We start from the raw sequence: 25,387 nt of genomic DNA, 5'->3' as shown, positions 1-25,387 counted from the left end.
CTCTTTTTCCACTCACACCCATAACCCCTCAGCCATTCACTATATCCTTAGCAGAATGCTTCTGTGAATAACGGCTGAAAAACAAAGAACAAGTAACTGACGACTAATGTAAAATTTTGTGAACACACTATAATATTTAGGAACCACACTTATGGTGCCACCTGTTGGCTGAATGTCAAAACACTGGGGGCCTATATGATGTGAGTGAAATTACAGCATCAAATCTGAGCCAAAAGTGTTTGTCACTGCATATCCCATTGGTACATGTAATAAATACATTTGTGTGTCTGCAGGGCAGTTTGTGTCCATAATATAGCTGTTTGTAACCATGCACCGCGATTCATAAACTGTAATAAGTGTTATGGCAGGTATGAATTGTGGTGTATGGTTATTATGGCATATTACAAATACAAACTTCACTGCAAACAGACAAATATTTTGAGTATGAATGGGATGTGCAGTTACAAACCCTGCTGAACAAAAAAAAAAAACAGATCTGGTGCTGGTTTAGATGGTGACCGATTGTGGTCATGCTTGTTGACCAGCATACCAGCATCCAAAACACAGTGTATTCTGGTTTTGCTGGTGACCAGCATATTAACTTTCATGACTGAGGCCAGAATCCAAAACCAGCATTCCATCATCCATAACACAACAACTGCTGGCTTTGCTGGTGACCATGCATGCTAGTCTATACTGCTTTTTTCTAACAGGAAACACCTTTGATTAGCAGGAAAATATCAGGAATGACAAAGAGAAAGCACATGTTTCACGATTCAGTGGATTTGTTTTTAATGATGCATTTGTGTTTCTGTGTGTGTTTGTGTGTCTAGGCATATGCTTGGGGGAGTGAAATATGCTTGTACTATTTACTAGTGTTTGTGTGAACAAAGTATTATGGACAGGTGTGATAAACATGACCTATACCTATAGAAAGGAAGCTATTTCAAACATGATTCTTTCTTTCAGATGTGTAAGTAATTATGGCATTAACAGAATGGCTTCAGAGACAGGGAAAGTGGATAAGTGATAGGAAAGAGACACACTGCATTTCTGGAATTGTCTGTGATTAAATTAAATAAGACATGTAATGAGTCTAATTACAATTCATGTTATTTCATTGTTTTTTTCTGTGATAATATATAAGGGTTAGGAAAGTGAATCTCCAGCAGGTGGCGCTGATGTTCCTTTTCATTTGCCTTTTCATTCTGACAGTTAAAGCACGTCAGCACCAAAAACTCAATCACAGACGGTCACTTTGCTGTTGATTTATTCATTTTCATTTTAATTTTGGCAGATTTGGCAGGAAGAAATAAGAAAGTAAACTTTGCATTTTGATTTTTGTTTTGACGCGTATTCTGCGTTTCGTGAAGAAAAGCCAAAGCCAAGGTGAAGTTTGTTTTCTTTTGTCTGTTAGCTTTTTCATTTTAGATTTGGCTGTGAAAAAACAGAATAACGACTAAAATGAAATGGCAAATAGGCGTTTTCAATTTGTTTTTATTTTTGTCACAAACGACTCGTGCTCATGTGAAAAATGAATTTGCAAATGAAGGCATTTCATTTCATTTTCAATTTTGGCAGGATATTTGCGCAGATGTTTGGAAAAAGAAATGGCAAAAAGAGGCTTGCATCTACATTTTATTGATTTCATTTTCATTTCCTTTTTGGCTGGATTTGCCTCCCATAGGTTTGAAGCCAAACTGTTCTAAATATTTTGAAGCCACATCCCATCCATGAAGTGCAACAAAACGCATGTGCCATCTTGTGGACACTGCGTGTAAGTTACAGTGACTGAGTCTGTAATCTTTCCTATACAGAAGGGTAGCTAAAAGTGTTTTTTTTTCTATCTGCTTACATATTCTGCTGCTCTGCAGGCACTTTTGTAAAGAAATTTGCTTGAAGCAGGAGTCAGACATTTAAAATGACTTCAACTCAACGCAACCCCAAAGGTGAGTGCATAGCATGAGTAATTAACTCTTACTGTGACCCTAAATATTAATTGAGTGGACCTTAGCTTATATCTCCAGTGCTGAATAGACACTTTACCCTATCCATAAGGGTAGCCTTATCCTCAGTTAAAGTCCTATAAATCAATCGATGCATTTTTTGGTACTTACAATAAAATGTTGTAGCACAGATCAAAAATGTAGTTTTGTTATAGATTCAGGCAAAATAAAAATGAATTGAAATAGTATAGAAAATCCATTTAACCAAAGACCCATCTCTGGCTGCTCAAAACGAGAACAGCTAGCACCACATTATGTCTATGGAGTCCATGTTGGCTGATTTTCCCCTGCTGGTAAACATTTCAAATAGCAGCAGATAAAGATAGATGTAAAGTGTGGCATCACCATCACCTTAGGCTATTTTCCCACTACAGTAATCCATTCTGTAAACAGTGTGTGGATAAAAGCATTTCTGGATCATTTTAGAGGCTTTGGTATATAGCAACATACATACACACATACATACATACATGTGTGTGTGTGTGTGTGAATGATATATATGAATGAACTAATCATAAACTATATTTTGTCAGTGCATAGCTACTATGTGGCGCTTCAATGTGAAAATGCAATTTGTCACATCGCATCAGAATAATTCATTTTCATTTCATTTACTTTTACTATAAAAATTTCCTGTGGAAATGATTAAATGAGGTTTTATGCTGTATGGCTAATGAAAGATGAAATAATTTCCTCTGAGAGCATCTACAAATACAGACATGCTTGGAAAGGATGCAAATGCTGCCTTTTATTGAATGCAATTGTGAGAAATAATGTGAAAAGACATAACTGAACATTCATGGGAGGAAAGCTCTTCAGATAATTCAGCTGCAAGATCTGAAATGATAAAAAATAACGACAAGCATCTTTGCCTTGAACGAAACTTGTCACTTGGATTCAAGTTCTTAATAATCAAAAGACATTCGGATCATTTGTTATCACTTGTATTTTAACAGCTAAAAGTTCTGAATTCATAACATCACACTCATGCTCAATTTTGGACTTTTCATTTCCAAATACATTAAAGCACTTAACTCATGGAATGGTGTGTTTCGGAACAATGGACATGCTTTATTTCAGAACTTTTCACAATTTATTTAAACATCTCACATATACAAAATAGGTACAATAAACTTTGTGGTTCATTTTGAGAGAGAGAGGCCTCCAAAACCCATTCAAATGGACGAAATGTGCTGTCAGTATGAACATTGGGGGTGGGGGAGGGGATAGTGGAATTAAATGCCTGAACAAGAGAGAAATCCAGACAAAACTCAAAACAAAAACAACCGAAACAAAAAAGTAAAAACCGGACAAACATCAGGTTTAGGAATTCTTCCACCTGCTTAAAATGGGGTTAATCAGGGGGACCTGTGAAACACTCTGTAAAAGACAATACAAAGTAATACAGTAAAGTGGTTTCCTCCACAGCTGTATGTGTAGCACCATATATTCCCGCTTCAAGTGTTTGAGCACCTTTGACACAGGACAGAACTTGAAGCCTTAGTACCAACGACTAACATCTAGGATGTGGATCAGGTTTGGTAATATTATTTTCTTTATACAGGCATGAGGTAGTTTAAACCTTTTGGAAATTGTGGTATTAAACCTCCTCTTTGGAAGATATACAAAGACCACAAAGTGATGCATACTTTCATTGTTTTTATTACACTTCTTTCATTTTTTACAAAATGATGGCATCTCCCAAACCATGATGTTTCCCAGCGTCTCTTTGGGCAGCTGTATTAATTTGCATTGTGCAACGCTCCGTTCAGTCCATTGGTCCTCTCCGATAGAGCCCAGCTTAAGCAAGTGGATGTGCAGAGGAAATCAGCATTCAGTATAAAAAACAACACAGAGAAGAAGGGCAGAGATTTTTTCTATTTTCTTTCTTTCTTTCTCTCTTTTTTAATTTATCATGAGTCTATTTATTTGAAACAGACTGGGCCAATGTCCAAACCAAACTCTTGATCAGCGCCACCAATGTCCAAAGGTGCAATGTCGAGGATGGGCAGGCGAGATGGTTTATTTGTTCTGTATTCAATGACTGTCTTGCTCCACTGGCCAGTGTGTCTCTGCAGAGGGCATGGGATAAAAGTGAAAAAAGGCATTAGTAAAACATAATACAATGTAGGTGTTCACATAAACATAGATTATCACTGTCATAAGAGAACATTTTATGTTAAATGATATATAGTAGAAGAAAAAAAAAACATTTTTAACATCTATTGATGTGACTTAAAAACTTGTTGGGTTTGCTTTTCTGGATTTCTGTTGGTCCACTCATCATAATCTTTTCACACAATGTAAAGAGCAGCTTGTATAAAAAAAAGTTACTTAAAAAGTTTTCTTATGACAGCGATGACACAAATATATATATATATATATATATATATATATATATATATATATATATATATGTATGTATAAATAATTCATAAATAAATACACTAAGACATGAACATTGAACTTACAGTGCAGCCATCCTCCAGAACGCTGAATGTGAAGCGGCTGTTGCCCTCTGCCCTGAGCTCCACATCGTTGGAGCCCTGCAGCAGAACAGCCTTCTTCAGGTTGCCGTTCTCAGCGTCCATGTAGGCAATGCTGTTCTTGCAGTGGTAGGTGATGTTCTGGACAGCCTGGTTGGCCAGCAGACGCATGAAGGCCAGCTGTGTAGCCATGGACTGTGGGCTCAGGGTCTCATCGTTGTAGCCGAACTGAAGAGAGTGAAAGGAAGACACAATATAAAGTAGGTATAATTGTACAGAAGTATTTTGTGAAATAGTCTCCTGATCAACTGATCATATATGGTGACAGTTCTTCCTGACCTAAAAGACACAAAGTTCTCAAACTTACCTCGGTGCCACCATTGATGGTCTCGCCAAACCAGACGTGCTTCTTCTCCTGGGAGCTTCTGTACCAGTTCTTGCGAGCAATGCTCTCTGGTTGAGCATAGATGCAGGTCTGACCAGTGGTGAAGTCGCAGTAGGCCTTGATGGCATCCATGGTGCAACCCTGGTTGGGATCGATCCAGTAGAATCCTGCAAAGGAGGAGGTTTTCATAATTCACTCAATCACTTCCTAAAGAACTGTAATGAAATTTAACCATGTTGAGGAGAGAAATTTACATCCTTGCTACTTACCGCTGGTCCAGTCTGGATGGCTGAGCCTGATGTCACGGCAGGTCCGGGCAGGGTTCTTCTTGGATCCCTCAGGAGAAAGCAGGTTCTCGATCTGAGTGTTCAGAGACTTGATAGTGGCATCCACCTCATAGTCCTTAGCCCTGAGAGCAGCCTGATCGGCTCTGTACTCATCATAGCCACCAGAAATGTCATATCCGCCACCAGCAGCACCAGGGGGTCCAGGCAGACCAGGAGATCCGGGAGGTCCCTAGAGACACAGATAGTATGGTGGTGATTTTGTGCTCAAGTCAGTTCTCCAAGATACATGTAGATATTCATGAGTACACTATTTCCTGCCTATGGAAAATAGGTATTACTTACAACAGGTCCAACATGTCCAGGGGGTCCACGGGGGCCGGCAGGTCCCAAAGCGCCATGAGTGCCGGATCTACCATCCTTACCTGGTGGGCCATTGGGTCCAGCTGGGCCCTAAAGGTGGAAAATAGAAATGTTACTGATTACTTCCCAAAGATTCATGGCTTAAAACACCTCTGTGTTTAGAATAAAAGGCAAGTTACTTACTCTGGGACCAGCATGACCAGCAGGACCAGCGGATCCAGTATCACCAGCAGGACCCTGTCAAAATCAGACACATGAGGAAATGAATGCTGAACCTGGTAGTCTGTTACTAAATATATATTGTCTTTAGTCTTTAACTAAATATGGCTCTGATGTGTCACTTACATTGGGTCCAGGCATTCCCTGCAGACCAGGGTGTCCACGCAGTCCCTTCATGCCTCTGTCTCCCCTGTCTCCAGCCACACCCTTCTCTCCACGAGCTCCAGCAGGGCCCTGCAGAAATCAGGCAGAATGATGAACACTGAGGGGGAGCAGATATTACTGTAATATTATTACACAAGTCCTTTAGGAAGAACACATTAACAAAATAGGACCTTTATTAATTCTTTCACTTACAGGTGCACCTCTTGCGCCGGCAGGGCCAACTGCTCCAGAAGCTCCAACAGGTCCCTGAAGGAAAGGACGAAGAAGGGATTTAGAGGGATTTTGAGGGAATGGAGCCTATTTTATTACATACATATATGGTACTGTATACAGAAACAAGCCATAGTATCAATAACATTTAAAGAACTACTACCATAGTAAGACAGTCTAGAGCAAATGTGTGGAGTTCATCCAGTGCTTGTAGTGACTGTGCCTCAGTCTTTGATACTTACGGGCTCACCACGGTTTCCAGCTCTGCCAACAGCACCACTGGGTCCAACGGGGCCAGGAGCACCAGCAGGTCCAAGGGGTCCATGAGATCCAGGTTCACCACGATCACCCTGTCAGTTAAAACAGTCCACTTAAAGTATAAGGAAGCATCCACAGGTCTAGTCTGGCTGAATACATAACTACACTGAAAAATAAGCCTTAAGATCAAATAACATGTCCAGGTTATTATAAATCAGATTTATTAGTCTAAGATGAAGAAAAAACTTACATAATCCAAAAAGAAAATAGGTCACTTCCAACAACTGTTTAACCCTTTACCTTAAGACCAGATACACCAGGACGGCCAGGTGGACCATCATTACCAGGGCTACCCTATAAAGGAATAAAAAAATGTGTAGTTATTTGAAGAACTGTAATGAGTGTGTTACCTGCCTTATGAACTTGTAGCCCACGTATCCTAAGATTATCAGGATTCTTGGCATTTGAGATTTTCAGAGAGATGTAAATGTGCATCGGATACATTTTAGTAACCCCATTAAAAAAATACAGTTTCACAATCTGTCAATGATTCTTTTGGAGAGGAACTGTAAAATGCATGATTTTACATATATGATGGTGATTATTATGATGGTAAATGATCATGTATATGAGTCTGCCAAACATGATTGAAGTCTGTATTACTTGAATGGCCAAATGAAGCATCTAAGGCAGCACACATACACATATATTCTGCCTTCATAGCTCTATAGCCAGTTACTCAAGACTAATTAACACACACTCTGCCTGTTAGTTGCTGTGGCCATATCTATGTCTTATCTGTGGCTAATTGTGCACTGTGATTAATTGTGCACTAAAATCAATAAAGAAAAAGGCCAGTCTTTAGTACTTAAAGTAACATTTTTCTAACATCTGTGCTGGTTTTGCACAGCTTTGAAAGTGTGATTAATCAGGGCTTCTAAACTTATTTGTGGACCTTAGGATCTAATTTGTAATATGTCATTCATTCTATGTCACTGTATTAACCAGTAGCCATTGAGTATAAATGAAAATAGTCAACGCATCTTAACCGTTACTTATGCCACTACTGACTTGTATTAGCATTTTTTATTTTTATTATTCTTAAGACATGTTTTTTCAAACTTTTTAAAATAGATTTCCATAATGTGCTGGTCTCAGTGTAATATATCTGTAGTCCACAGGTTGGGAACCACTCCAATGCCACATTTCCCAAATCTGATTCTTGTGCAGTCAGCTTACCTCACGTCCAGCCTCACCCTGAGGACCAGTCAGACCAGGCAATCCAATGTTACCAGCGGGACCACGGGCACCAGGGGAACCAGCTGGGCCAAGTCTGCCAGGCTCACCCTGAGAAACACATCACATTAAGAAGATAGCTGTAGCATTAAGGCTGTAAATTAGATTTTATTGTATTGCACTGTGTATTGTAGTTTACTGTATTGTAGTGTACGGCACAGAGTTCTGTGTTCAACTTCTGTGTATCTACAGTGACTTTTGTTTCTAGCAGTACCTGAGCTCAGGACTGTCTTTTTCCCTAACCTATTGGTAACTAGCAAAGATACTTTCTCTAGACAGACAAAGCACTTCTTGTAAGTTGCTCTGGATAAGAGCGTCTGCTAAATGCTGTAAATGTAAATGAGATTTGCCAAAATCAGCAATATGTGCACTATAAAGCTAACATAAAGCTAGGTCAAAATCAAATGGATGATAGTCAGAAGTGTGTGTTGTAACTTACGACAGCACCAGCAACACCAGGAAGACCACGTTCACCTCTGGAGCCGGGAAGACCGTTGAATCCCTGAGATCCAAGCTGACCCTGAGGTCCAGGAGCTCCAGGTGGTCCCTGTAGTTAAGTCAGACAGATTTTGCCTTAACAGTCAGGCTCAATTTGCTGACAGGCTGCATGCAAATTCGGACTCAAGGCTTAAGACTGAATTAGAATGTTATGAGAAAACATGTCAATGTACCATAGCACCAGATTCTCCAGGAGATCCCTTCTCACCAGCCAGACCAACAGGTCCGACATGGCCATTCTCTCCCTGAGGTCCAGCAGGTCCAACATCACCACGGGGACCACGAGGACCATCCTTTCCAGAAGCACCAGTAGGACCAGGAGGTCCAACAATACCCTGTGTAATAGGAACATGCAAGATTTTACTTTAGTCCAGAAAGAATGCATGATTATGATTAAGGCATCTCAGATTAAACCAGCCCATAATCACATGTACTGGGTTCAACCTATTGATATTGCACCCAGGGTAGGAAACTCCAAAAAGCTTCAGTGAGCATTTGATACTGGAATACTCACAGCAGGACCAGGAGGTCCAACTCTGCCAGGAGCACCAGGGAAACCAGTCAAACCCTGGGATTGGGATAAAAAGATAAAACGTTACATATGAGCAACGTGTGCGAGAAACAAGAACTGTGAGAATTTCATGGATAGTCTTGTAAAAGTGAAAGAGCTTACAGGGGGTCCGGCATCACCACGAGCACCAGGGGGTCCGCCAGGGCCAGCAGCACCCTAATGAAACACAAGAAAATTCAAAAGGTTATAAGAGAAGTTTGTCCATCTTGTCAACAGTAAAAGTTGAATCTTTTTAGTATGGATCATCACAAAGGAGGCAACCATGGTTCATGGCTAAGCTACTGACTAGAGATTGAATCTCAAAGAAGATGTTAATCAATATAAGTCACAGTTACAACAGTGATAATAAAAGCATGTTATAATTTTATACTACTTATTTCCCATTTGTAACTCATTGAAACGAGTGGAAATTCTGTCGAAAGGGCAGATTCTAAACTTTCTTTTGATGGCACACATGTGTTTGTGAGTAAGATTATGATCTGAATTTAGTGTTGTGCACAATAGTTTCATTTTCTGGAAGGAAAAAAACTTTTTTCCCATATTATTATCATCGTTTAACATAGTCAATAATAGAAAAAGTCAAAATTACAGATTTGAACCTGCTGATACAGAATGTAAACTGAAGGTAAACAGAATTAACTGCTTAACTAACTATACAACTAATTATGTAATAATGTCAGTACATGTAAATGGTACAACAACTGTAGACTTCTGAGGATTCCATTTCATAAGCTAAGCATCTTCTGCTCTGTCAAGTTTTGACCTGAATTTCTTAGACCTAGTTTTGTTATTTGTACTTACGAGAGGTCCGGTGTTACCAGCAGGACCAGCGGGGCCAGGAGGTCCAACATCACCCTTAGCACCACCAGGACCCTTCTCACCTTTAGCTCCAGTCTGGCCATCAGCACCCTGCAAGAGCCAATGGAATTACATCAGTCTTCCTTATCCTGAAAATCCTCTGTACAGATAGAAAGAGATTCATGTGCACTTACAGGGGGTCCAGCAAATCCGGGAGGTCCAGCAGGACCAGACTCACCACGCTCTCCCTGAAATAAGAATAATTACAGTAGTAGTGGTATTAGTAACACAAAGACTACAACAAATTACAATTTTATATCAGATTGAAGATCACATGTGTTGTGCGTGATGGAATAAAGCTTACAGGAGGACCACGAGCACCAGCTGGGCCAGCAGGGCCAAAAGAGCCAGTCTCACCCTGGAAGAAAACAATTCCCACATTTTTAGGGTACATCAAGAAGAGGGTTTCAATGACAAAAAAGTAAGGTAAATAAATTATAACAATAAATATTGGCCAAAAAAATAAAATATTAGTATATTTTATTTCCACTTCCTAAAAAGTGGAAGTGTGGGCTAAAAGAAAAAACAAAGAAATGACACAACATCACACAACAAGATATCTTTTTTTGTAGATGTTGAATTGTTGATGTTCAAGGAATTCATCTTCATATCAAAAATGGATGCCAGTTACTTCAACAATGGATAACATCCTAAAGAACAGCCTTCTGTGGTCTTTTTCCACTGAATCAGTTCTTTCTTTCATCCGGACAAATCAAGGTTTTACTTTATAAACAGCGCACAGCAATGCTACTTCCAATTAAGGCTTCCAGATGCATGTTGCACTTCATGCAGGACAGGGTGGGCAGGAAAAGCATGTTATCCCTATGAAGGACCACTGTCAAGCCACCCTTGGGTATACCACGTCAGTCGTGATTTGACATCTTGCAGAGACCATCCGTAAAAATAAAAAATCTGACAAAGTGGCTCCACAGATCTCTAATATGTCATTTTAATTTTCTTAGAGACGTCTGAACTAGTTGAACTTATGGGCCTAGACAGTGTCAGGGGTGTTTGCTGACAGCTGCAGGTTCTTGGCTGGTCATCTCAGATTGATATATAAATGATATAAACTATATCAATTAAATATATATCTATTATATAGATATTAATATTATATATACACTTTACAATGTGTCAGAGGTCTGATATACTTTAGCATATTATAGCATATTTTAGCACTCCTTTTATACTTAGTTACCCAATCTGCAGTGTAGTAACTTTATAGATCTGTTGTGCTTTTCCAGCAGAGGGCAATAGAGAGGTTATAAATATATTCAGCGTCCACAGGGCCAATGCACTAAATAACAGATCTGAATTGCTCCGAAATGGATCAAAAGCAAATGTTTCGATTAGTCCTGCTCGAGAAAATTTCTTAATCTTCTATGTCTCTTCGGTTTGAAATGTCTTGCCACTCTTCATGGAGTCACTGTGAATATAGCTTTCATGTTCCACAAAATAGTTTTGAGGTTGAAGGAAAACAATCTCTGATACAAAAATATGCCAAGTTGTCCATTGTTTTGGGGTGAATGTTAATATTTTCAGACGTTCTTCAAATTTAAAGAAGAAGCACTGAGAATATTCTTTACCTTGTCACCATTGGCACCAGCGGGTCCAGGAGGTCCACTGGGTCCAGGAGCACCCTGGTAATCAACAACAAAAATGCATCTTAGCTTGAGGTTATAGAAAATGACATTCAAATATAAACCGTGAATATTGCAATATTTCTTTCAAGGACCCTGAGTTGGAACTTACACGGGCACCGTCTCTTCCAGCATTGCCCTCCAAGCCTCTGTATCCAGTCTCACCCTATTAGTGAAACAGATGAAAGAGAAATGTCATCATATCTGTGCTTTTATGTATGCATCATGTTTGTAATTCTATTATGCAGTATTGCTTTCACAGACATAATTGGAAATTCTATTATTTCAAGAGGGTTGTATTCATGTTATTCTATAAATAGAAACGTTAGGAACATGCTAGAGTTAGAGCAGCAGTATCTGCTCTGTAAATGCAAGTTGCAATAAAAGGAAAATGGATAACTGTCTCCTGAACTGACCTTCTCACCCTTAGGTCCAGGAGTACCAGCACCGCCACGCTCACCAGGCATACCAGCAGCTCCCTGGGGTCCAGGGGCACCACCAGGTCCAACAGACCCAGGCTCTCCCTGAGATAAGACAAAGATTTTCTCTTAAGGACAAGGATGGTAGGAGTGAAACAGTATAACATCAGCACCTTTCAAGGCTCACTTTGACATTTAAACCAGGTTTAAAATGGAAATCATGCAGCATGTTTAATCAAAATACCCTGGCATGTCGTACACAAAACGTTTCCAATCCATGCACTATGGATGATTATTAAAATAAAGTAGGAATACAGATAACAGCCTACCTTGCTTCCATCAGGGCCAGGAGTGCCAGAGGGTCCCCGAGCACCAATAGGTCCCTGGGCTCCAACAGCACCAGCAGGTCCAGAGTTACCACGCTCTCCCTATATGGAAACACAGTAGAGGGAGAAAAGGGCGTTTAATCTGGACACTGGTCTTTGGAATAAAAATGCATATTCAATGGCAAAAAAGGTAAGATACCTTCACTCCAGCAGGTCCAGCAACACCTTGTTCTCCAGGGATACCCTGTTAGTAAACAGTGCACATTGGTAAATGGTAACATTCTTGTAATAAAAGATCAGTGACATTAGTGTCTTGTCGGAACTGCTACAAAGGACACTTATGGATATTTTTTCAAGAACTCACTCTGTCTCCGGGCTTTCCAGCTTCACCAACAGGTCCAGCAGGCCCAGGAAGACCCTGTATGGATGAGATCAGTGACTAAGTGATCCTTCATTACAAGAAGAATTTTCTGACTTTAATATTTCCTGTAAAATTCAGGAAATATTAAAGCCAGTGTCAGCTCTATGACTCTACTTATTGACATATAGATTACTATGTCAAAAACATGTTTATTACCCCCATCTTACCCAATGTTTCTTCTGCTATACATTTAGACACTTTGCCATTGTTACATTTTGAGTTATTCAAATCTGACGCCAGAGTAGTTGGAATGCATGCACATTCATATTAAGCATAGTGAAATATATCAAGGTGTGGAGTTTTCTCTCACTAAATAAAAGATGCACAATGCTATAGTTGGATGCACTGTGATAGTGTCTGAGTGAGCGTGCCCACACTTTCAATGAATTGAATTTGCATAACTAAGAGCTTATTATTGATTTGTTTCATCTGAATAACAAATCAAAGGGCAGCTTTAAAAAAATATATATGTAAATCTTTGGTTTTGTTAGGTCATGATCATTACATACGAATGCATGAACAGCATTCAGAAGTCATGTTATTAAAGGAGAAGAGTAGATTTAAAGACAGAAATAGATTTTTTTTTTGCCTCAGATTCAAAAGGTTAAAGCATGTAGCTCACCTGAAAACTATCATGTCATAATTACTCACGGGACATACTAGCATTGGTATGTCCAGATGATTTTCAGCTGAGCTACATACTTTAACCCTTTAAGTTTAGGCACAAGAAAAAAAGAATTGGTCAATAGTAATCATGTCTGAGCACTAAGACGAAGACTGTAATCAAGAGAAAATGTAATCAAGAGACTGACCTGGAAACCAGGAGCACCAGAGGGTCCTTGTTCTCCCTTCTCACCAGGGGCGCCCTGCAGAGAAAAGACAAATTACCATTAACAAATCTCACACCTACCATGTAGGTTTCTAGCAATTTAATTGGCTGATTCTGTTGGTCTACTTACAGCAAGTCCAACGGGACCAGCAGGGCCATTGTTGCCATCAGGTCCTGGGGGACCCTATGAAAGAAAATTGCTGACTCAGTAGATGCACAACTGCATTTCAGTACAAATCAGGATGTACTGATGAATATTAAGCATATCAAATTCTAAGATGCTTACTCTCAGACCAGAAGGACCAGCAGGTCCCTTCTCGCCGGGTTTGCCAGGCTCGCCCTGGAAACAGGTACAGATAATACAATGAAATCTCATTCTCTTTCTATGTATCACTGCAACATTGGTTTGGATTTATTATTGATACTACATTTTCAGGTACTTTGTCAGCAATGATGTCCTATGTTTTTACTTACAGATGGTCCTTTAGGGCCAGGGAATCCAATGTTACCAGGCTGGCCTCTAGGTCCAGTTGGGCCAGGGGGGCCAGTACGACCATCTTGACCAGCAGGACCCTAGAGACACGCCATATTAATAAAAGCATTTTTGTTCAGTTTGTATAACAATGTAAATTATACAGGAGCTTTACTTTGATAGCATTGTTTGCATTTTTATGATTTTGCACTGATGTCTTTGTTTAGTATATATGTATAAATATGTAATGTGTGTGCAATTATGTGCAATTAAATTTGTTATGTGATATTATGTAATCTGTAAAGCTTTTGGAACACTTACAGCTGGTCCCTCCTTTCCTTGGGGTCCAGCGCTGCCAGGGCTGCCAGGGAGACCCTGTGGTGATAGAAGAAATTAACATGGAGTGTCCTTCAAACTTCCACCACTGTTCATTGATAATGTCCATTTACAATATAGTACTACTATAGTATATACAATATAGTACTACTACAGTATATACAATATAGTACTGTAGAATGGTAGTGGTATAGTATTGTAGGTGTTATGATTTCTAGCCCTGGTGAAGTACGTACTCTAGCTCCAGTCAGACCAGCCTCGCCAGCACGGCCAGCATCACCTGGGGGACCACGAGGTCCAGGGGCACCAACACCACCTCTTGGGCCAGGCATGCCCTAAGGGAGAAAGCTTAGAGGTAAGCATTGCCACAACTTCCACTCTTTACTTTACAAGTCCATTACAGGATAAAAACTTTTTTTTCTTATTTATTTTACTAATTCCTATGTGACTGTGCAGTATTTCAGCTTATTCCAACTATTTGTGCAACTCCAGTAAATCTTCCATGTTACCATAAATGCTCAGTATAATTTTTACAGTCTGATGTGTAGCTAACATTTTAATTAGCAATTTTTAATTTTGACCAGGTGCTGGTAACTACCTGGTTTGCTATTTTGTGATAATGTCACCATAATCTTACCAGTGGGCCAGCTCTGCCACCAAGACCAGGAAGTCCACGAGTTCCAGCAGCACCCTATATGGGAAAGGTTACAGATGTCAATTAATCTGCACAATTCTGACAATATTTTCAAGTATTTTAATTTAATCCCTTTACATATGAAAATGGTATCACTTTGACATTATATGCCTAGACGTATTATACAAAGTTTTACAAAAATCACTTGCCATATTAATAATTGTAGCTGTTTTAGTTGATTACCTGTTATTAACTAGACACCACAAGATGCTTTTGACCAGATATTATTAAAAATGAAATAATTACATGATTAAAAATATAAAAAGTTCTTCACCTGAAGATTTTTTCACCACTTTCTTAATAGCTGTGTTCATCATTCAGAACACATCTTAAGTTTCTACTTTTTTTTTTTAAACTATGAAGCTGTAGAGTGGTAGCGCCCTTATAGAATTATTTAAACATGTATCTGGAGCATAATTTGTGTTCTGTCACTAAGAACAGTGACTTTTGAACAGTAATTTCAAGCATTTGAAAGTTAGTATCTAATATAAATACATATAAACTGTTTTGTTTTACCAAAGGTCAAAGAAAACACAACTCACTCTGGTTCCACGCAGACCAGCGGGTCCGGTAGCTCCCTGCTCACCAGTTGGGCCTCTCTTGCCCTCCTCACCAGAAGGACCAGGAGGACCTTGAGGACCAGAGCTACCCTGCACACAGCAAGGTCACAGAGGTCAGAGAAGCAATGGAAGCCTGTTCTTTACCACTTTCATGGACATGAAGCACATCTGTTTATTAATATACTTAATTGTACTAATTTATATACTTAACTTCTATACTTAATTGTACTTACAGGCTCTCCCTTGGAACCAGCATCTCCCTTCACTCCAATGGGTCCGGGGTCACCCTATACATCAAAGGAATAAAAGATTTAAATGTTAGTTCTTTGTCGGTGCTGAGCTGTTACAGAATTTAGACAGCACAGTTATTTTAACTAATTTTAGTCAGTGTTGGTGACTCTTTGTAAAAAGACAACTAGCTGGTGAGTCTGGTAAAGTGGAACTCACAGCAAGGCCTCTGGGGCCAGAAGGTCCAGAAGGTCCCTGGGGGCCAGGGCCTCCTCTAGGGCCAGGGAAACCAGGAGCACCAGCGACTCCGGGGGCACCCTACAAGAGACGTCAGGCAAACATCACAATAAATTTAAGAAACATGATTTCAAAGTCATTATGTTATTATTTCACTTATAATTTGCTTTTTATGTCAGGATATCACTGTTATCCAAAAATGATCTACATGGTACATAACAAAAGGTTTCTATGACCTAACAACAACTGAAGCCTTTTTGGAGCTATACGTTTTAAAATGTTCTTTAAGGAACAGGTTTCCCATTGAGAAAAAAAACTAAACATGCAAAGAACCATTTATAACCATGGCCTTTATTTAAGAACCCTTGAAGAACCTCTTTTTAAAGGATGTAGGATGACATAACCTACCAGTACTAAAAACAGAAACCCTATATTGAAACAACTACATTATATTGTAGGATAGGAAGACATGATTTCATGACAACTCTTGTAGTCTAATACTACGACTAGGTCTGAAACGGCCTAGGCTATAAAGAAATGCCTCAGCTAACATCATAGTATGGGGAAGTGGAGGCCATCTGAATCTAAACAGAGTCAAATAACTAGACAGCCAATGCAGTTCCAAACAGCTTTGGGCTCACATTCAGTAAATTATCTGATCAGTCCACAGTGGATATCATACATGCTAATTTGTTCCATTTGCTAAATGCTGCTTTCAGATCTTGATGGAGATTTTGAATAAATATTCCTTTAATCAGTAAACAAATAGCTTAGATATCGTAATCAATAACCAAATTAGTTACCAAAGGTAGTATTGCCTAACAGCCGATATTAATTCTCTCACAAAGGGAAGGCCTTAGTCTGTCTGCATAGGAGATTCTAGACATGGGTAAGGCCTTGGGTTCACAGAGAGACCTGTGTGTCCCTACTGACCCAGTGAAGAGAGGGGCAAGTTGACCTTGAAAAGTAAAGTAGACAGGTAAAAACCAATTGAAACCAGTTTTTAGGAGGAAGCTCAATATGCAATGACCAAATTGATGGACAAAGAGACATACCCATTAGAGAATGAGCTAATATTAAAATTTGAGAAGTAAGGCATGGGAGATATCAAATTACCCCAGATTAATGGTATATAAACTGGAACATTGTATCTGTGCAGTTTTGCCACCTCATGCTAAAATAAAGAAGAAGCCCTTTTTCCTCTTCCACAAACTCAGCGTCTGAAGACTCTTTCCTTTTTGACATCTTTTGAGAACATTGACTTAAAACAATTATTAGTGTAGATGTTTAGTCAGTATTAAAATATTACTTTTTATTCATAATTTTATGTTGAAGGGATAGCCTTTTGTCCGGAAAATCTACTGTTATCTGGTCTTTCTGTATTACAGTAGGTGGTCTTGGGAATGTTTAGTATCCACAATACCCTTTAAACCCTGGATACTGCTATTATAAGAACATTAAACTGACTTTAAACACATTTTAGTGGCTTCTGCATCTACACTCTGGAGCACAGCTGGCTCATGAAACCACAGACTATACATTTATCTTCATTTTAACTGTATTGCAACATATGAGAAATATTTAAAGCAGAGACAGGGCTGAGAATTTTAATAGCAGAACACCTGCTTTCATGTATCTGTACTTTATGTTCTGTACTCTTTCAGAACTTCATGGGCATCTGCTAAGTTAATAATTACATTTAAACATTTTGCCTGATTATGGAAATGTATGAACTATTGATGTATTTGGCCTGAATGTTTGTCCTTATTGAATACTTACAGAAGCTCCCTTAGCACCGTTGAGTCCATTGGCACCAGGGTTACCCTATAGAAGGAACAAAAGTTTGTGTCAGTGCATTGTGGTGATAATAACAAGCAGCTTTAACCAAATGTCAATTTACTTACAGAAGGACCAGCTGGGCCAACAGCACCATTGGGTCCAGGCTCTCCTCTCTGTCCCTGAGGTCCAGATGGGCCAGTGGGACCAGCGGCTCCAAGCTCTCCCTGTAAAACACAGATAATGATGAGGTCACAGTAACAAGATTTTTGGATTTCTGGAATAACGCAGCTACTGCAAGTGAATTCTCTGTACACAGTCAGCGGTGCATGATTTTAGGGGCAGGGGAGGACATTTTTATGTGCCCCCTGAATCAAACATGATTCAAATGTGAACAATATTTTTACATGAACATATTATATTACACCGGCACAACTTTGTCTTTCAGATTACTTACTTTTGGCTAGAACTGTGCTAATGCAGTGTATTTTTGTCCATATGGTAATAATGTACATATGTGAAACAATTAAATTCAGGGCATTATTTCTTTTTTTCACTATACACGGCCAATGTAGTTCCAAAATGTCTTCGCTCACTTTCAGCATATGATCTGGTCCCAGTTTCCCTAAAGCACCTTAAGATCATCTTATCTGGTAGAGAGAGTGTTCAGTATGATGCTCAGTCTACCATTTAAGAATGACCTTTGAGCTGCCCTGCCTTGAATGGCTCACAATCCCCTATCATGTACACTATGTTATGCTGGATGGTAATACAAACAAGAGTAGCTTTCAGTTAAAGTTATATCCATTAAGTGGAATAAAATAATGTATATCAATAAGGTGTCATATGGTGCAGACATAGAAAATTTAAGGACTGTTAAACCTGAGTCAATACCAAATTGAAGCATCAAACTTCTAAATTTATATATTTCTTTCTCAGGCTGACAATCAGAACAGAGACACACTTACTTTAGGTCCAGGGGCACCAGGGAAACCTGGAGGGCCAGCAGCTCCAAGAGGACCCTATGAAGAAAGATCACAGACAGGACAATGTTATCCTGGACCCAAAAGCTCAGTCTAGGAGATGGAAGGGTCAAATAAGAGTTCGATACTCACAGCAGGGCCAGCAGGACCAGTGTTACCATCAGCACCACGAGCACCAGCTGGGCCAGCAGGACCAGCACGACCTCTCTCACCAGGCAGACCACGAGCACCCTATACAAACACATATATACATATATGATTTCATGAGATCTGAAGTTATAAAATAGAAATTCTGTTGAAGCTGAAATGTAAATGCATTCATATTTTGGTATAAATCTGGTGATAACCTACTCTTTGTCCAGGGGTTCCATTAGCACCAGGGGCACCATTCTCACCCTAACAAAGGAACAGAGACAAAAAAAATGGTTCAAACGTGTACATGGTATTCAATTTGAAGAAACAACCGAAACAGAGAGCTTTGAGAGACGTGAAGTCACTATTTCATAAGGCATAGACAGAGTTAATAAACATGGAGTCATTTGTAAATTATGATACCAATTGCTTTTTCAGTGATCGTGGCACAGCTCATTTTCCATTGCCTTTGTAATTCTGACTCTAATCTAACTTCTCTTTGTTTTTCTCTGTTTAAAATGTGACTGACTGACACTAATGATTCTGTACATTATTTGTAATTTTACCTTAGCACCAGCTGCACCGGGCTCTCCTTTGCGACCATCAAGACCATTGTAGCCCTGTGATAAAGAGAAAGGTTTGGTTAGTGAACCATCTACTTTCTGTGTTTTTTTCTTTTGTTTAGACTTTCACTGTCAACAGCTGGTTGTTGACACTTTCAGGTTGTACTGAAAGAAGGCAATAGGAAACACCATCATTCATCCAGGTCAGCTACTCACTCTGTGTCCCTTCATGCCGGGAAGTCCAGGAGTTCCTGGGAAACCACGGGCACCCTAAAGACGGGAGAGAAAAGAAGACAAAGAAAGATGACTAAGTGTTTAATATTCATTCCTCCTTTTCGTCTATTGTCTCTTTGTATGCAAAAGAAAGATGTCAAGAACCATTGACAACACAGAATTTCAGCAAAGGGAAATCACTAAGCTGATTTACTGTAGCAAGACAGGTTTCTTCTCAGTGATAATGTAATCAGTAATATCCTGGACATCTGAATGGAATGATGTATGTGTATGTGTCTTTACAGTTCAGATATAAATGAAACGGTTCAACTGAAACTAGCTAAAGAGGTCCTTTCTACTCATTGTAAATGAAACATGAATCTAGGTTGGCCTTACCTGAGCTCCAGCAGTTCCTCTGTCTCCGGGCTTTCCAGGTCTTCCATTGTTACCCTGCATAGAAATTACAGAAGATGCCATCAGGTTCATTTACCCAGCACAAATCATTTATTCTTAATATACTTCTAGGTACAACATATTTTTGCAAGGCTGATCAAAATATATCGCTTGCACACTAAATGGATAAGCTAAACATTTTACTCACATCTTCACCACCTTTGCCAGGAGGTCCAGGGGGTCCACGAGGACCAACTACACCCTAAATGAAAGTGAAAGAAAGGTTAAAAGTGGTGTCAGACACATGCATGTCGCCAGTCCATTTAAATGAATATGAGCTGGTGGTATCCTTACAGCCTGTCCAGGCTCTCCGGGCTCGCCAGCATGTCCTTGGAGTCCTTGGGGTCCCTATGCATCAAGACAAATGCAACATAGCCATCAGTTACTTAGAAAAAAAATAAAATAGCCATTTCTTTCTGTAACGGAAATTTAATGATGCATAATGATGTTGGAATATTGGTATAGCCAGATAATTGTTTTCATAATATAAGGCAAACAAATGCATTGATTTGACTGATAAACTGATATTTGATGATGTATTTATTGTGCTCCAGAAGAGAATGTGTAGGAGACACTGGGGTACTCTGCTAAAATGTATTTTATTCATTTTACTGCATTTGTAATGCTAAAGAAATAAATGCTTTACTGCTAATCCAGGGGGACTACATTTTATACCTTATGTTTGACAGCACTGGCATCTAAATCTAAAAATATTGACATCAGACCAGCTTTCCCATAACAGTGCATCTATATCCATATAAAATCATGCCAAAAGCCACTTACAGGGGAGCCAGGTGGTCCAGAAGGGCCTCTAGGTCCCATCAGACCCTTTACAGAAGAAAAAAAAGAATTAGAATTTTTTGAGCATTCATTTTAATAAAGTAATTAAAATGTAAACACATGTATAGTCTATGCACTGTTATTTCTGAGGATCCTTATGGAGAGTAATCAAAGCTTTATTTGATTACAGTGTTCTCTTATTTCAATAAGAGTAACACCTTAGCCACTTACCATAGGTCCAGGGCCAGGTTCGGGGCCTTTAGCGTCATACTGAGCAGCAAAGTTCTGTTCAAAGGAAAAGCAAATGACTCTTTTCAGCTACTTAGCCTATTATAGATTATTATGACAACAAACATGTGGAGAAACTGTTTAAAACTGTTTACATATTAAATTTATGACATTTTGCAGACATTCTTTTCCAAAGCAACTTTCAACTTATTCATGTTACAGAGGTAGAGGAACATAGTGTTAGGAGTCTTGACCAAAGACTCTTATTGATATAGCATGGTGTGCTTGCCCAGGCAGGGAACTGAACACAATCAATTTTACAAGTATTCATACTCTAAACAAGCCATGTTACACCTGTGTAACCTTGAAAAGGCAATAAATACTACTACTACTACTACTACTACTAATAATAATAATAATAATAATAATGCAGTAAGTAAAATAAGCCCCCCTAATAAGAGTTTTCTCCAAAAGAACTAATGGATCATTAACATAACATCAAAAGCTGTTACAGTTCAAAAGGTCAAAGGTCATTGGGTCAGTGGGTTAATGAAAGGTCATGTGATGTGAACCAAGAGCTATAAAATAGGTCAGTAGAACATTAGAATATTATAACAGCTCACATTTACTTTCATTATGGTGCAAACAGCGAAAATACACAATGTGAACTTACTCCACCAAGACCAGGGGGGCCAGGGGGGCCAGGAGGCCCAGGAAGTCCAGGTCTGCCGGGTTTTCCATCTGGTCCTTTAGGACCCTAAAAGAAAAAGAGAGTTTAGACATTATAAGTCGAACACAGAAAAGATTAAGGAGCACTCACTCTAACACTTTAACTCTAAAAAGGACTAGCTTATCCAGAGCCAGCCAGTCAGTGATTTCTTAACGACTCTTTCACAGCACTATTATTATTTTCATAGACTCAAGCAGAATATAATGATCATAAAGTTAGTGGCAAAGATATTTGTTTATGTTCCTGTTTTTTCTTTGTTATTGCACATTTCCCCCATTAATCTGACAAAAACATGCTTTTCCTGGTCTCTTCTAAGACAGTGTGGCTTCCTTGGGGTAATCAGGTCAACTGTTCATATCAAATCATATGTCTAGCATACTTACCCTGTCACCTCGAGGTCCTTTGTCTCCCCTGGGGCCCTATTTATAAAAAAATTACATAATTACAAACTAGAAATCTATTTAGTAGGCCAGCACAAATGTTTGCAAACATGCATTCATTCACTTGCAGAAATCTGATATCAGCTGCCTTTCATTTAAGCATATATGACTATAGCTTTATAGCTTCACAGCCAAAACCAGCTTTAAGGCTTTATGCAGGGATGCATGAAATCTGTTTACAAAGATGAGTTCAGGGGTTTTGGTTCAGCCTCATTTCAGTGGGCCAGTTATACATCAGTGTGAAAAGCATGAACTTGATTTTCGGTTCACACACGCCACACTATAACCAACCACCATGAGCATAAGAAGTAAAGCTCACTTTTGCATAAGCCTAGACAGAAAAGAAGATAAATAAATACAAGATTTATTTATTCCATCTTTCCAGTTTCTTATGTTATTCAGTGTGTAAGGTTATGTCATATAAGCTCTTTCTGCTTTCCTTGTATCATCTCACTGACATGCATATTAGTGTATACTCACAACTCAGACAAGCATGCACATTCACGGTATTGTTGATTAGAACAAAATAGCACTGGATCAGGCATGTGACTAGACGTCACAGATTGTGCGTCATGTGACAAATACTCAAAAAAGATGCTAAAAGACCTGCGCAGGCCTCAATCAGACCGAGAGGCATGGCTGAGATTCAACACATTTCTTCTGCATCAGACTGAGACTTTTGATATTCAGGTGTGCAATCTGCCTCAATCTCAAACACAAAATACTGACAATACTGCCTAAACGTACCCACAGCACTCTGCTGTGTAACAGTATCGTACTATGTTAAAGGAATTCCTCGGCCATGTTGATTCTGTTTAAAGGCCTCCCCTTCAGAGGGCCATCTAAAAAGGTTCATTGTGTCCGAGCTGTCTGCCCAGCAGAAGTGGGCGGTTTCTGGTTTCACTGACATTCACCTCAGCCAATAGAACTTCAGTCCTCTCCCTGACAGGAAAAGAGGAAAGAAATCCAGCACTGCAGAAATATTTTAATAATATGAAATGCTGTGGTGTATTTGAGATTGGTCAGATTGGCAAGGATCTTTTCACTGAATATCACCCTTTTCGAGGCATACAAAAAAGGTAAGATTTTCTATTGCACTACTAGAGAACAATTCCATGCAAGTGTACTGACCGCTGTGTGATGAAATAGGGGAGGAGAGGAAAAACAGAGGAACAGAAAGGGAGAGGGAGACACAGAGAGAAACGATCAGTTAGAAATATTCAACTTATCATTGCTGTAGGATTTTTAGTAATCATCTTACGAACAAAAACAAATATAACTCAATCAACAATACTCAATTGACTATTTGTTGTAAACACAGAGTATTCCTCTGAACATAAGTCACACTTCACTTCATTATTCCACTATAGTCTACTGTAAACTGTGCAATAACAGCCATATAAAGTTATGAATTGCTTCAGTGTTTGGGTTTCTTCAAAATGTGTTATCTGAGAACTAATAATGGGTCTTGCTGTTGTTAGCTATCTGTGGTAAACCTGTGCTGATCTGATTCTATCTGATTTGTTGTAAATTGGGTATTTATAGTGCTGAAGTAAACAATAAGTGAGGAATGTTTCATATGTTAAAGCTATAGTTGTATTAATCATATACTCATATCGTGAGTACAGTGAAAATGTATTTACATTCCAACACAGAGATGTATATCTAAAAATATGACCCTCATGGAAGCATTATGCATGCTGGAATTTTTATTGTTATTATTATTATTATTATTAGTAGTAGTAGTAGTAGTAGTAGTAGAATCAATACTACTACTACTAATAATAATTATTGAGATACATTATTATTATTGTGTAATATTGAGTTATTGTGGAGAAAAAAATGAATTTTAAGACGGTAAATATGTTAATTGTGCTCATGAAAAAAATAGAGCAATAATTCCAGAAGCTCCCTTAAACTGCATGTCCTGCTCATCTGTTTAGGCCTTTTAGGCCTTCCGGTCAGCCTACGTGGAACCGGGACACCAAAGTGGCCTCAGTATTCTCCGTCCCCTCAGCCAGGTCTCTTCCTCACTCTGATGTCATGTGATTGATTTTCCACTAGGTGGCGCCTTTGCGCAAGTTTGCACACGTTGTCTGCGCAAGTTTAATTCTGCCGCACAGAACTAGAGTGCGAGGGTCCAATTTGATGACGACTTACAAATTCAGTCCAAATAATTCTAATAAAGGCCAACAATCTAATCTCCTGCTAGCACGTTTAAAAGTGTTAAAAACGAGTGGGAGGACTATTTAGCGTTTTAACACTAAAGGTAACGTCTTTATTACTTTTCTATACTCTATATTTTACGTATTTAAATAGAAATTAAAATTACGCATTATTTGCAATTCTTCTTCACAAAGATACGTATTAACTTTTTTTTTTTACCAGCCGAATTAAAGCGAGCGTTATCTTAGACGCTGCCAAAATATGCTATGAAACACTTTATCCAGCAGGGGGCGCGTTACTCTACGCCTATAATCAAGCTCACGCTGCCAGAGCCAGGGACAAAAGATGGGGCTGCAACGCCCAAACTTTACTTTTATAGATTTCAGCTAAGCTCGTTTAAAACTTTCTATCTGAAGCAAAGCAGATCAAGTTTTTGGTCTTCCTGTCAGTGATGGCCCATTTAAACTAAGTGACTCGTCTTCATTTCTCAGTGCACGAGATGAAATATATCCACACTCGAAGAATCCTTTAAAAGCGTAAAGAATCCTCTGGATTTTTTTTGTTTGTTTTACAGTGGGATTAGCTCCCAGTGGCAAAAGTCCCTCAGACGGGCTTTTAGCTGTCCTTCAGCTCATCTCCAAGCACAGTGGGCACAACCAACGCAACAAGCGCAGCAGCAAATCCTCAACGTCCTTGGTAGACAGAACAGAAACAAAAAGAGCATATGTTAAACTTACATTGGCATGATGCTAGGTATGAAGTCACTGCAAGCAGCAACAGAATCCGGGTATCCACAAAGCTGAGCATGTCTAGGCCGACATGCAGACTCCTTGTGCCGCAGTGCCTGGTTTAGCTACTTCAAGCAGGCATACAGTTGTGGTGACACGTAACTCCAAACTGAGCAGGAACCTGCTGCCGTGATGCTAGAATAATAAAGTCCAATCGGCCCTATTTATACGGCAGGAGGTTCCCTTGACTGCGTGTCAAAAGTCAGCCCCTGGACCAATCAGAGCGCAGAAACTCTATCTGACTCGGAGGCTGCTCGTGTGCTCCCTCTTTCCCTGCCTACTCCCTGACTCTTTTGGCAGCTTCTCTGGCCGTGATGACGAATGCAGCGTTTTAATGAGATCCATTCTTTTGAGGACGTGGACATTGTCGAGCT

At 39.3% G+C, this 25,387-nt stretch overlaps 1 protein-coding gene across 1 annotated transcript; it reads right to left on the bottom strand.

Annotated features, from left to right (window-relative positions):
* Positions 1–3,049: 3,049 nt before the first annotated feature.
* On the bottom strand, positions 3,050–25,161 carry col1a2 (collagen, type I, alpha 2). The gene is made up of 50 exons (XM_017694912.2): positions 24,963–25,161; positions 23,191–23,192; positions 22,003–22,038; positions 21,563–21,646; positions 20,893–20,946; positions 20,665–20,709; positions 20,176–20,229; positions 20,030–20,083; positions 19,825–19,878; positions 19,432–19,485; positions 19,219–19,272; positions 18,872–18,916; positions 18,653–18,751; positions 18,506–18,559; positions 17,666–17,764; positions 17,541–17,585; positions 15,744–15,842; positions 15,530–15,583; positions 15,279–15,386; positions 14,680–14,733; positions 14,279–14,377; positions 14,028–14,081; positions 13,709–13,807; positions 13,521–13,574; positions 13,365–13,418; positions 13,218–13,271; positions 12,349–12,402; positions 12,184–12,228; positions 11,988–12,086; positions 11,656–11,763; positions 11,352–11,405; positions 11,186–11,239; positions 9,904–9,957; positions 9,734–9,787; positions 9,543–9,650; positions 8,844–8,897; positions 8,685–8,738; positions 8,344–8,505; positions 8,112–8,219; positions 7,616–7,723; positions 6,677–6,730; positions 6,361–6,468; positions 6,101–6,154; positions 5,870–5,977; positions 5,708–5,761; positions 5,507–5,614; positions 5,147–5,393; positions 4,860–5,044; positions 4,478–4,720; positions 3,050–4,078 (listed from the first exon to the last, which is right to left on the bottom strand). The coding sequence occupies exons 1-50, from the start codon at positions 25,030–25,032 to the stop codon at positions 3,932–3,934; spliced, it is 4,056 nt and encodes a 1,351-aa protein (XP_017550401.1). The 5' UTR covers positions 25,033–25,161; the 3' UTR covers positions 3,050–3,931.
* Between the last annotated feature and the right edge of the window lie 226 nt (positions 25,162–25,387).

This window comes from Pygocentrus nattereri, chromosome 27, assembly GCF_015220715.1.
Source record: "Pygocentrus nattereri isolate fPygNat1 chromosome 27, fPygNat1.pri, whole genome shotgun sequence".
In the NCBI taxonomy this organism is placed as follows: Eukaryota; Metazoa; Chordata; class Actinopteri; order Characiformes; family Serrasalmidae; genus Pygocentrus; species Pygocentrus nattereri.
The sequence above is the reverse complement of the archived record's forward strand: the minus strand, read 5'-3'. Positions and strand labels throughout refer to the sequence as shown.

Coding starts and splice junctions, on each gene's coding strand:
- col1a2 (XM_017694912.2), bottom strand. CDS start 25,032: ATGCTCAGCTTTGTGGATACCCGGATTCTGTTGCTGCTTGCAGTGACT. Junction 20,710..20,892: donor AACCTGGCCCTGGACCTATG/GTAAGTGGCTAA, acceptor TCTTCTGTAAAG/GGTCTGATGGGACCTAGAGG. Junction 9,651..9,733: donor CCGGATTTGCTGGACCCCCT/GTAAGTGCACAT, acceptor TGGCTCTTGCAG/GGTGCTGATGGCCAGACTGG.